The sequence below is a fragment of the Trachypithecus francoisi genome, unplaced genomic scaffold (assembly GCF_009764315.1).
Source record: "Trachypithecus francoisi isolate TF-2019V2 unplaced genomic scaffold, Tfra_2.0 Lachesis_group8, whole genome shotgun sequence".
Classification (NCBI taxonomy): domain Eukaryota; kingdom Metazoa; phylum Chordata; class Mammalia; order Primates; family Cercopithecidae; genus Trachypithecus; species Trachypithecus francoisi.
Window position 1 is genome coordinate 93,109,406 of NW_022681473.1, and position 12,971 is coordinate 93,122,376.

Below are 12,971 nucleotides of genomic sequence, written 5' to 3' on the forward strand. Positions count from 1 at the left end.
GTAAAATAGGGTTAAAATGCAACTTTTAGTCTTAAATAATCAAATAATTTATGTAAAAGGGATGCCATGGCCTTAGACTAGTTTGATAACAATTTTAACTTTGTAATGTGTGACTTCGTCATCCTTCTTTATCCTCTATAATATGTAAAGGAATATTTGCCTTATATGAGAGCAGACTTTGAGTCATTGCCAAAAGTGAAAATTAAACAGAATTCAAAGGCCACATCTACTATTCTCACCACTGCTCTTTTGTCTCCTGTCTTTAGTGACTTTGATATTTTGTTAGTGTCTGTGTGAAGAAGGGCACGTATATCTGAATATCCTCAGTGCAAAATGAAAATTATTTATTTGGAAGTTACAGTCTATTTATTACAGACATTTTCCTTTGGTTTATTTATTTTATGTATGGCTCTCCAAAAATTCCATTTTCATACTATTTTATGCTTTTTAGTAAGAATGATTTATTCATTATATGAATGTGATTTACCTTATGCTCTTGTAAAATTTCCTTATAAATATATTTTTAAATTATGCTCTCATTGACAGACCATGTGTCCCATTTGTGGTGTGGGAAATATCATCAGCCATTGCTTTTGTACAGCAACAAGAATCAGGTGCTCCTTAAAGATCCTCCATTTCATTACTCTAACATTCTTCAATGTGGTTCCAGCCACCCATAGTCATATAGATACTACGTATTCAAAGATAACTTACTGAAGCTTGTTCACAGAACCAAGCTTTCTCCTGATAGCTCTCCTTCCCCCCCGCCCCCCACACTTCTGGAAGTATTACTCCAAATGCTCTTCAGGATTTAAATAACAATTTTTAAAAAGACACTTAGCACCACAATATGGAATTTGCTGGCATGACGCGAACAATACGGTTACTCCAGATGCTGTATTCAAACTGTATGGGCCCATTGAAAAAATAGATATAACCTACAAGAAAAAGCATGGAGACAATTTCAGAGTTTGAAAATAATAAGGTTTTAATCCAGTTAATATTAACGGTTCAATCTCTTAGATACCGTTTGTAGGAATCTCAACCTTTTTCTTTTTAAACTCTATTAGTGCTTTAATATATTGCTCATAGTTGTTCCTTTTAAATTTTTTATCTTTTTATTTTTATTTTTTAGTTGTTCTTTTAAGGTGTGAATCTTCCTAGACAGTTTTGCTACTTGGATTATCAATTCTTTTTTTTTGAGACACAGTCCCGCTATGTCGCCCAGGCTGGAGGGCAGTGGTGCAATCTCGGCTCAAGGCAAGCTCCGCCTCCCGGGTTCACGTCCTTTTCCTGCCTCAGCCTCCCGAGTAGCTGGGACTACAGGCGTCCACCACCCACGCTCAGCTAATTTTTTGTATTTTTTTTTTTTTTTTTTAGTAGAGACGAGGTTTCACCGTGTTGAGCCAGGATGGTCTCGATCTCCCGACCTCGTGATCCACCCGCCTCAGCCTCCCACAGTGCTGGGATTACAGGCGTGAGCCACCGCGCCCGGCCGATTATCGATTTTTGTGTGTGTATATGAGACAGTCTCACTCTGTAGTCCAGGCTGGAGTGCACTGGCAGTGATCTTGGCTCAATGCAACCTCTGATTCCTAAGTTCAAGCGATTCTCTTGCCTCAGCCTCCTGACTAGCTGGGATTACAGGTGCATGCTACCACACCCAGCTATTTTTTTTTTTTAGTAGAGATGGGGTTTTGCCATGTTGGTCAGGCTGGTCTTGAACTCCTGACCTCAAGTGATCCGCCCATCTCAGCTTCGCAAAGTGCTCAGATTACAGGCATGAGCCACTGCACCTAGAGTGATATTTGTTGTAAGTTATCAATAATATCTCTTTTCATAGTTAAAGGAGGTCGGTGAGGTCAGGCCTGTAATCTGAGCACTTTGGGAGGCCGAGGCGGGTGAATCGCTTGAGGCCAGGTGTTCAAGACCAGCCTGGCCAATATGGCGAAACCCCATCTCTACTAAAAATACAAAAATCAGCCGGGCATGGTGTCAGGCACCTGTAATCCCAGCTACTCCGGAGGCTGAGGCAGGAGAATCTCTTGAACCTGGGAGGTGGAGGTTGCACCGAGCTGAGATTGTGCCACTGACCTCCAGCCTGGGCGACAGAGTGAGACTCTGTCAAAAAAATAAAAATAAAAATAAAAGGCTGAGAACATAATTAAAGTAAAAAGTCACTACATAGTTATGGTAGTTATGAGTCTTTATGTATAAATTACTTCCCACTCCACACCCAGTTTGAATTCTGGCAATATCCTTTGCATTTTTGCATCTTTAAGCGTAGCTTAAGGTAGTGTTGAAGGTTTAGCATCTCGTATTTATAGAATTAGCAATCATTAAGTAAAATTCTTATTTATTCTAGGCATGTTATTTTTTTGGTTTGCTGTCTTTGTAGGTAGTCACACAGGAACGATTAATTCCTTAACTGCCATACATTTATTAACACATCTAGGTCCTATCTAAAAATGATTTGTATAGAAAGTTTTCAGGGGCTACAGAAGCTCCTCTTTAAAGTCAATGCAATGTAACTACTTACCATTTTTCTCGTAGACAGCATCTACTTTATCACCAATTCCTGGGAAGTCTTCTTCTATTAGTCTTGGATAGTCTTTATCCATAATATGGTTAGTATCATCATATCTATTTAAAGAAAAAAACTCTTAAGTCAGTTATATTTCTTAGAAAGTACCTTAGAAATAATACAATAGATATAATAGCATCTTTCAAAATTGACAAGAATTTAAAAATTTTAAGTCCATTTAAAATGTCTGGTAGCTTTTTAACATTAGGAATGAGAATACTGAGTGTACAGTGGCTGCTTGATGAGTATTTGTTGACTTGCCCGAAGGCCATCTTTTTAAAGAGAGTTACAGGCTCATTTCCATTTCACAAATGATATTAGAAACGTGTTCTTAAGCATGAAATAAATGCATGTTTGTGCATCGAACAATTAGCTATTGATTTCCCACTATGCGTAAGACAACTTGCTAAATACAGTAATGGCTACAAAAATATTTAAGGTTTAATTTCTGTAGTAAAAAGTTGTAGGGGCATATGGTAATACTAAAGGTGGGAAGGGAAGCATAGTTTTCCCCTTCCATAACTGCATATTTCAAACTCCTTCTCCCCTGCCCGCAGCCACACCCTAACCAAGCAAACATATCCTAAAATTAACCTAGGAAAACAGGCTCCCATAAGGTGCCACTACTGTTACTGATGAGAGCTTTTGAATATCCCGAAGGCATGTTCCAACAAGTAAAACATAACCACTGAACTACCAATAAAGCTAAGACATGTGTATACACATAACTGCAACACCAGGCAACAGAAGTGAAGCATGAGAGAATAATCATGAAATGCCATGGGGGTACATGAAACCGGGCAATACCCCCTGAATGGGGAAATCAAAGAAGACTTTGTAGATGAAATGATATTTTGAACGAACTTTAAACAATGGACAGAATTTCAAGAGGGAGAGAGGCAGGGAAGGATCTCCTGGCCAAAAAAAAAAAAAAAAAAAAAAAAAAAATGCATAAAAGAAGCATAAGGGGATATAAAAGAACAGCATATCTGAGCTGCAGTAAGCAATTAATCCTGACTGAACCATATACTTCTTATGGAGGGTAGGGAATGAAATGCAGTACCTGGTAGAAGCTGGCAGTGATTTCTAGAATGTTGTAAATGTCATTGTCAGAAATAAGTAGAAAGGCAAAGATGATATATACAGGTATGTGCGTGTGTGTGGGTATGCATGTGTGTGTGTAACTGTGTGTATGCAGAGATGGAGAAAATTTTCCATTTTAAACATTTCGAATGCAGGGTACTGATGAGATATTCCCATTCCCAAATATAGACTTGAATCTGGACTCCTAAATGTTGTTGATGTCAACACTGCCTGAATCTTTACATATGTTTTAAATATTCCAGCTTCATTTGCCCTTCAGAAAGTTTCACTTTATAAACTATGGGCCTGTCAGCTTCCTGGTCAACCTCTTGACTGGATCAGCTAACTCTGCAGATAGGAGGGCTTTCTCTCTCAACCAATCTTTTCCTGTACTGATGCTGGTATCCTCTTTGGCCATGGAAGATGGAGGTACATGTAAATTAAGAGAAAGTGACAAGAAAGAGAATACAGGAGAAAGATTAGAAAGAGAAGGTGTCAATCAGGTGCGGTGGCTCACAACTGTAATCCCAGCATTTTGGGAGGCTGAGGCAGGTGGATTGCTGGAGGCCAGGAGCCTGACCAATGTGGCAAAACCCCGTCTCTACTAAAAATATAAAGATTAGCTGAGTGTAGTGGCACATGCCTGTAATCCCAGCTACTTGGAAGACTGAGACATGAGACACGAGAATTGCTTGAATACAGGAGGCAGAGGTTGCAGTGAGCCAAGGTCATACCACTATACTCAAGCCTGGATAACAGAGCAAGACTTAGTCTCAAAAAAAAAAAAAAAAAAGAAAAGAAAAGAAAGAAAGAGGGGGTGCCAAAGATGGTTGAGAGGCATAACAAATGGTAAAGAAAAGAATGTTTGAAAGGAGGAATGTTTGAGTATTACGTGTGTGTGTGTGTGTGTGTGTGTGTGTGTTCAAGAGAGCTTGAGACTTTTAAATGCATGTCTGAGGGGCTGCCTGAAAGAGCTGACATGGAATAAAAATGAATGACTAGTATGACATTTACAGTAGTGTGTAGGAATACTTTATAGTAGTGACAGATGTTTGAGACAGTTTGCGGCTATGACACAGATGGGTCAGTACATACTGCTGCCATACCTCCAGACCTGGTTTCCTGAGAAGAGGAGAGTCTTGCCTGTATCCTCAAAGTGAACAGCTGCACTTATCTTCTTAACTTCTTTTGGAAAACCCAGTTCAGATATTTTTTTGGGATAACCTTCCAGAATGTCATAACCATTAAGAGCCCAAAATTTTCTACCTGGAATGAGTGAAATAACAGTTTTATTATCCAGGGAAATCTATTAAGACTTACATATGTAGACATGTGCTTAAGGGCAGGCCCATTTATACATTTAGAAATATTAATAAAATATTTAGTATTTACAGTCATCATGTTTATGAAACATAAAAATATAAGCATTCTTGAAACAAAAAAATAAAATTTAGGATCTTAATTTCCCAGTTATGAATACAGCTAATCAAATACCACAATTAACTTGGCAATTTATTGGTTCTGAATATTAAGTTTAAAACTAGGTAAAAAAAAATTAAAATTTCTGCATGAATAAACAACACAGTAGGGAGGGTTAATTAGATTGAAAACTCAAATTTTATACCAGTGTGAAAGTTATTTTCTTCTCTGAAAAGTAGGTTTATTATAACATTAATATTATAAATAGTTGAACAATAGAAACAGTGTCAGCAGAAACTTATGTAGTCATTTTACATTATAGTCATAAAGGCAAAGTAGCAATTTGGAAATTGGTCATAATTTTATGTCAAGGAAAGCAGTAGAATATAAAAATGTATCTGTACTATGAAAGTAAATATGTAAAAATATGCATTACATAATGAAAATGAACAAATGAAATAAACTGCCTATTCGGAAGGAAGAATGATTCATAATATTTTTTCCACTTTTTCAGAATATATATTGTTATAATGTTTTCTCAATAAACAATTTTTAAGAGGAACTAAGAGAAAAAACTGACATGATTCATATGAAAGAAAGAGTGGATATGACAAGTCTAACAATGTAGACCTTTTATATGTTCAATTTGGAGATTCATGGTAGAATGGTTTCAGGTACTTTCTGGCTTCCTTTTTTTAATACTTGGTCTTTAATTTAGGTATATTTTCAGTAGTGATCATTTTACTGAATCTCTATTGGCATCAAGTTCAGCACTGCCTCCCCTGGTCCTGTGCGAGGCCTCCTCTGTGGAAAGCTTACCTCTGAAGATGAAGATGAGGTCATGAGAAGGATGCTCATATGCAGCATCAATACGGTTGGGAAGTTCTGGCCAAAATGATTTCGTTAAAAACAGCTCCGCATCAACCTGCTGAGGATGCAGGCGCCAGAAGAATCTAACACAGAAGTAAAATGGAGTTTTCTGTCACATTTTTAAGTGCTATATTTCTATCCTGCTAGTCACTTCTCTCCACATCAACATAGATAAGTTAGATACAACCAATACCTCCCGCCTGTGAAGGGGAAAAAATTCCATTACCCTTTCAGTTCCAGTGACAAGTTGTGCTATCCTAACTAGCGTAAGGTATTCAACTTTGAAATCTCGCAGAGCCTTTGTGAGGTCTCTAAGTTCTTTGTGGGTTGAAATTGTCTTGCTCAATTTTGGGTATCTTGCTAGGGGCAAGCAAATTTGCCAGGCATTGTGTTGGGCTCCAGAGAGAAGATATGAGTTACATGAACTATGTCTTCCATGGTCTCATGGCCTGGTAAAACTGATACATGAGAACCACCCCCCGTCCCATGAGTACAGTGTAGTTAGAGTTATAACAGAGGGGGTAAACATGCTATTGGATCACAGATGAGGGATCAATGAATGAATGAATGAACAAATATGCATACTAGAACAATGTAGAAATTAAAATGTTATATTGCATTTCTAGGTTCATTTCATTCTATCCCTCAAATTCCAACATATGTATCCAGAATCAAAGTCTTTCCATGCCAAAACGAATCTGCGTGGGCCTAACGAGTAACCATTTATTAATACAGCAATTACTTTCAATGCTTGCCTGTTTTTAAAATAAATTGGATTTCTAGATTTTTTGGTTATATTTATAAGAAAGACTATAACTAGAGATGCAAAAACAAGCTACACAATGCCAAGGTTGTACACTGAAAAGTAAAACATTTATCCATCAGTCATTTATTTGATGTGAAATATGGAAGTAAACTGCCTGCCTATTTTTACTGTTAACTTTGCCTTTGGAAGTCTGACAGGATGTTTTGGCGATATGCAGAAACAGCTTCACAAATGTTTGTCGCATACAAACTTTATGAAAGAATCTCAAGAGTACCTGTCTTTAAAGATCATTGTTTCTCCTCGGAGACTGGTAATGGCATCAAGGGATAAGGAGGGGTCACATTTGTCTGGCGTTTTTGGATGTTTAGGGTTGGGGTCTTCATCTCCTGGACCTGCAGTCGTGAAAGGCAAGAGAGAAGTTATGAATGTGACATTACTGAAAACCTGGGTCACAGCACAACAGGTTGATCTGCTGATGGACAGTGGGAGAGGGTTTTCTCCAGGAAAAGCAGTAGGTCCCGGGGCTCCTACATTATGGTGCAAGTACCATGTAATCTTCCTTCCTTCCTCCCCTCCACTTCCATCCTTCAAGACTTCTCGAGATTCTTTAGAACTATAAACTTAGGTTTCTTGAGGTTGATGATAAAAATGAGGGAAAAAAAGCAACAGACTTTGAAGACATTTTCCCTACACCTTGCACAATCTATTGACAGACTGCTCTTGAAAACTAGACTCCCCTCAAAGCCATTTTTGATGGTGTATTTCTCCTGCGAAAGCCCTCATCTTGCCTCCTCCTCTTGACTATTTCACCAGCTGTCAACATCAGCTAATGTTGCTTCACCAGTTTACCATGGTGCAGCTGTATCTCAGCTGCGACAAGTCAGGCCTTCAGCACTTATGCGACTTGCCAAATGTTGGTAACTTTCCAACCAGCTCCCATGAGTGCAGACGGGATGGGGGTGCAGTACACAATAATAATCCTACACTGGTTTTTTTTCTGTCTAGTTTATATTAGTTCTTTCATCAGTCCCTGAGTCATAATAATGTAGAAATAATAACTGCAAAATAAATTTGCAAATTCCCTTTGCCATCTTCAAGTTCATGCCCATGGCTATGCTAGTTACTGTGACAGATTCAAATCTAGAAGGGAAAAGAATGGCTTGGGTGATGTGAGCAAGTTTGCTGAACTATGTGCTCTAGAAATGTTTACACTGATGACTGTGTACTGTGGCTTTAACTCTATTTATAACAGGTCATCTATAAATAAATATTTGGGTTGAGATTTAATTATTTTGTAAATATTATTGAAAATTTGGGGGGAAAGTGAAAAGGAAGAATTTTTTTTTTTACAATGGTTACTGTAGATGTTGATTAAAAACTACCACAGGCCACTTGAGAGGTTTCTACTGTGCCAGATTGTATTGGTTGAAAGAGTACTTGGAATTTCTAAAATCTTTAGGAACTCACTTTCACCACCAACCATATTACTATGGGTATGCTACTTAAACTCTACAGGGCTTTGTTTCTTCATTGGTTAAATGGGGAATAAAATATTTTTCTTTCTTATTGCAGAGGTGTTTTGAGGGTATCAAATGCACATTGCAATGTATAAAATACAGATGCAGGGACTTATAGTCTGCAAAAAATTGGAGAATGAAATCTTTTCTATTTGAGTGAGTAGTTAGACTTGGAAAGAAAAAATGGGTGTGTTTTCCTAGGTTTTAGTAACAAAACCAATAAAGCAGCATTGGCAGTGGTGAATTCAATTAGTAGAGTCATGTGTCAATTAACAACAGGGATACATTCTGAAAAATGTGTTGTTAGGAGATTTTGTCACTGGGTGAACATCGTAGTGTATACTTACACAAACCTAGATATATAGCCTACTATACATACACGCTATATGGTACAGCCTTTTGCTCCTAAGCTACAAACCTGTCCAGCATATTACTGTACTGAGTACTGCAGGCACTTATAACACAATGGTGAGTATTAAGTGTATCTAAACATAAAAAAGGTACATTAAAAATACAGTATTATAGTATTATGAAACCTTTGTCATACATGCGCTTCACTGTACCAAAACATCATTATGCAGCATGACTGCTATTTAGAAAATAAATGCATGGATTTCTTCTGCTTTTATAACCACTCATATTCTATTTCTATAACTGAGTTACCATAGAGAGACTGGATCCCTTGTACATCGTCATCAGGAAGCATAAAGTGGCTTTTGCCGGTGTAGGTGTAGATGGGAAACATGAGTGCTCCAGGATCCTTGGAGTGGTCAAGACCTAAGGAGTGGCCGAACTCATGGGCAGCAACAAGAAACAAGTTGTAGCCTGTAAGAAAATAAAGAAACAATGAGGAAAAAAAGGAATTCCAGTGACCAGGTAATGAAAGGAGTATCATTTTATCTATTTGGTATGTTTCTTTCTTCGCTATATACTCTTTCTTTCTCTTTCTTCACTCTCTTACTTTTTAATATCAGTATTCAGTTGCTTGAAGGAAGATTCAAAGTATTGATTTAATTCTTATAAATAATTTAGTGTTCTTTTCATTAAAGCTGCCTACACAATTAGAATGTCAACAGATCACTCTCATGTAATTAGTAACTAATAAGGATTTACCATGAAGACACTAGGACTCCTGATTTGCTCTTAGTATTCTCAGGTCAGGTGAGGGAAGTGGACAGAGATTACCTCAAACGAGGAGTGGGGAAATCACATAGGGTTGTACCTAGCTAGGGTTCTGCCCAGAACATCCTCCAGGAGGCAGCATCCAAAGGGAGCGTACCAAGGATGGAGGATGCACTAAATAGGTTCTCTGTGTATACTCTTGGGAGCAAATTCCAACCAAATGGTTATTTCTAGAACGTCTCTAGACTCTGGGGTTTGGAGAAACGGAAACTCTAGGCATGATTAGCCATCTTTACTCTAGAAGACCACTATGTCACTGTATTTACATTGTTCCCTCTAAGCATTCTGTCTGCCAATTTTGAGCCTCCTAAAACAGGTATTTCAAACTGGAAAAAAGAGAATAAAACACTAAAAGAAAAATAAGAAGTGTAAGGCACTAGGATTATTGTTACTTGTGCTTAGATTACCTGAAAACTAGAGCCAGTGGATTCCGTTTGACCTTAAATTTCCTTTGCTACTGCAGCCTGTGCATGAAGAAAATGAACCAGCCTAGCCAATCTTGCAGACCATGAGAGCAACTAGAGGTCGCATAATCTGAGTGCCAATTCTTCATCGAATGACTAGTAATGGGTACTGCTCTTAGCCTTCCACTGAAAAATGAATCCAGACTGGTGTATGGATGTTTCCATTCATTTCAGTTAAGTATTTCAAACCCAGAATTTACAAAGGAACCTAAATTTGAGGCTTATTGTGATTCTGCCTTAACAATGCTGGATCTTATTCCTTCTTCCTGAAACTGTTCTTACCTGTGAAATACCCAGAACATAAATATGTAAATTTTCACTTTTCCCTCCACAGACAGATTTTAGGTATTAGAGTTGAGGCCCTGTTTCATTCTTTGGAAAAATAATCTTTTTTTGTTTAAATGAATAATAAAATCAGCTGTCTATGAAGACAACCTCTACTTGTCATAACTAAGTCCTAGTTAGAACGATCTATGGCTTTTCTTCCTGAATTAACATTCCCAATTATTTTGAGACCTGAAGATTCAACTACTAACTGATTTCATTCAACATGCAATTTCATTTTGCTCTTGTAAATACAACTGCTACCTTGTCTGTTTCATGCTGTTTGGAGTAAGACTCTGTCTAGATTTTTAAGAAAGGTGTTTATCATATACAGACAAGACTGAATCAAGCAACTCATATAATGGGAAACAAATTTGATTGAACATATTTCTATCAAGGAAAAAATTATTTCAATTCACATCTAATTCATGTATGACCCATAGATCCAACCCTGGTAGTTTTTAATTATATATTTATAATAAACTGTACTTCTTCAACATGCCAAAAGGTAATTTGCAGTAATAACATGTTGGCTGACAAACATAAACATTTTGGTCCTACTTCAGAGTTCATTAGTATCCCTCAAGCCACCGTGACAGATTAAGTAGATTTTGTTCATTTTTTAATGTTGAGTATCAATTTGTAGAAATGTCACTTGTAGAGACACTAATATGTCTAAGATAAACTTTATTTAAGAAAATATAGTCAAATACCAAATATATTTAACTTTTATGTGTTTTAACTTCCATACCAGTGTGTTCACTGTCTAATCTAACAACACATAAATGATATCTTTATAAGAAACATTACCTTTGGAACTACTTGTCCAGGTTTCATCATCATCAAAATGGGCATCTCCTCCATAATTTGGCCCAGGAGGAAAAGCATGAGCCAGCAGGCCAGAGGGCCCATCAAATGGGTAGAAGTCGCCATGTTCTACACACAAAAGCAAGAGTTAGGAGTCTTATCACATCCAGGAGTACTTAGCACAGGTGTTTGGTAAATTAGTGTTGAATGCTTTAAAAAGTAATGAATGACTGAAATAAATAATTTTAAAATGGAACCAAATAAGAATTAGAATATAAAAATGTTTTAAAAATAAATGTGCATCATTACCCTTAGTTCCAAAAGAGATCATGATGTCAGCAATGCCATCGTGAAGTCTGGTAAAATTCAGAGGAGTTACATCGGACCAAACTTTGAAGGCTTTTTTGAATGCCTTTTCAACTTCAGAATGAGTCATATCAGGGGTGTAATTCACAATTCTATGTAACAGAGAAAGTTTCAATTAAGTTTTTGGAAAGTTGACAGCTATTTTAGAATACATTTTCTTGGTATATTGCTCTTCAATTCAAAATGCAATAATTTCTTTGAAAGTTCTACTAGAGGCTTATTGTTTCAAATAATGTATTAATTATGATGCCATACCAGAATAAAAAGTCAAAAATCCAGACATTTGAGTATCTCCGAATATCTGACCATGTGGCATCCTAAATTAAAATTTTTCCAATGTTTAGTATAATTTATTTTGCATGCTAAAAGTTTGGATTACATTGATAAAGCCCAAATAAATGAAATAGCTCTGTAAAGTTTCTAGAAACAGTGGAACTCTTCATCTTTAGAACCATTGTGATAAATACACCTAATGCACTACGTTTGCAAATTTTCTTTAATCTACTTTTATTTCTCTTTTGATTTCATTTCTAAAAGAAATACTTTGAGATGCCCACTAAAAAATCATGCTGGGTTACTGTGACAATAATAGATGTTATGAGGCAATCTCGGCAACCATATTAAAGCTAATCTGGAATTTAACTGCTGATTAAATAGTAACGCCTACTTAATATTAGACATTTAATACTACAAGAAAAGGTCAACAAATATGAAAGAAAGATAGTCTATAATTACCTGTAGGTTAAATTCACTTTGGACCATTTGAGAGTTCGAGGGAAAACGTTGTATTCACCCACATCAGGAACCCCGCATCTTGGTTTTTTCATAATATCTAAGGTGTTATCGTCAAGTTTTCCGGTCACCTCTAAGCCAAAAAAAGACTGCATTTCTCGGAGCCTGTCAGTCATGGAGCTTGCTGCATTCTCCTTCAGGATTCCCGCGAGATTTGTAGGATAGTAGTATGATCTCAAGTAGCGCTAGAAAAGAGACCAAAATGAACTGTGTTTCAAAGAGAAGGACATTTCTGAGATGTACCAATCGCATCATCAGGATTGGCAAGATACTCTACCTCTGCAAACTGGAGGTCTTCCTCAGACAAATCATCTTCATCTCCACCACTGGGAAGGGGCAGGGCCCGACAATGAGTCCAGCTCAAGAAGAGGAAGGCAGCCAGGACCACTGGATGCATCTTGAATGGTGATGCCTGGTGACTGTTGTCCTTCCGCAGAGAATACCTTTACTTTTATAGGCCTGCAATGGTGAGTCATCACTTATGGATAGGTTTCCACTTCGTAGTCCCTTGAAGGTAAACATGCTTACATGGCGACTTTTTCTTTTCCCTCCCAAGTGTGGTTTGTGGTAGAATTTGGGGGAAATATAAATGACAGCATCTCTTGTTTCAGCAGGGTCTCAAAACCCATCTGGCAAAATAAACGGCCTCCGCATATTTATGGATACTGTGGGAAGAAGCAGAGAGTAGTACATTTTTTACTTCACTTAGCAAAAATGTTTTTTTTTTTTCTTCTGTAAGAAACTAGCTACTTTTACTTCTTCAAATCAAGTATCAAGATGGCATGTTTACTTCCATA

At 37.2% G+C, this 12,971-nt stretch overlaps 1 protein-coding gene across 2 annotated transcripts; it reads right to left on the minus strand.

Annotated features, from left to right (window-relative positions):
- Positions 1-328: 328 nt before the first annotated feature.
- MMP13 (matrix metallopeptidase 13) lies at positions 329-12,594 on the minus strand. 2 transcript variants are annotated; one of them, XM_033204262.1, is made up of 11 exons: positions 12,452-12,571; positions 12,118-12,359; positions 11,326-11,474; positions 11,020-11,145; positions 8,903-9,064; positions 6,997-7,114; positions 5,906-6,039; positions 4,774-4,933; positions 2,540-2,643; positions 2,004-2,121; positions 827-938 (listed from the first exon to the last, which is right to left on the minus strand). In XM_033204262.1, exons 1-11 carry the CDS (start codon positions 12,569-12,571, stop codon positions 902-904), a joined length of 1,470 nt encoding a protein of 489 aa, XP_033060153.1. In that variant the 3' UTR covers positions 827-901. The 2 variants fall into 2 exon arrangements, with proteins under 2 accessions (XP_033060154.1, XP_033060153.1); XM_033204263.1 differs by lacking the exon at positions 2,004-2,121 and having other exon boundaries at positions 329-938; positions 12,452-12,594.
- Between the last annotated feature and the right edge of the window lie 377 nt (positions 12,595-12,971).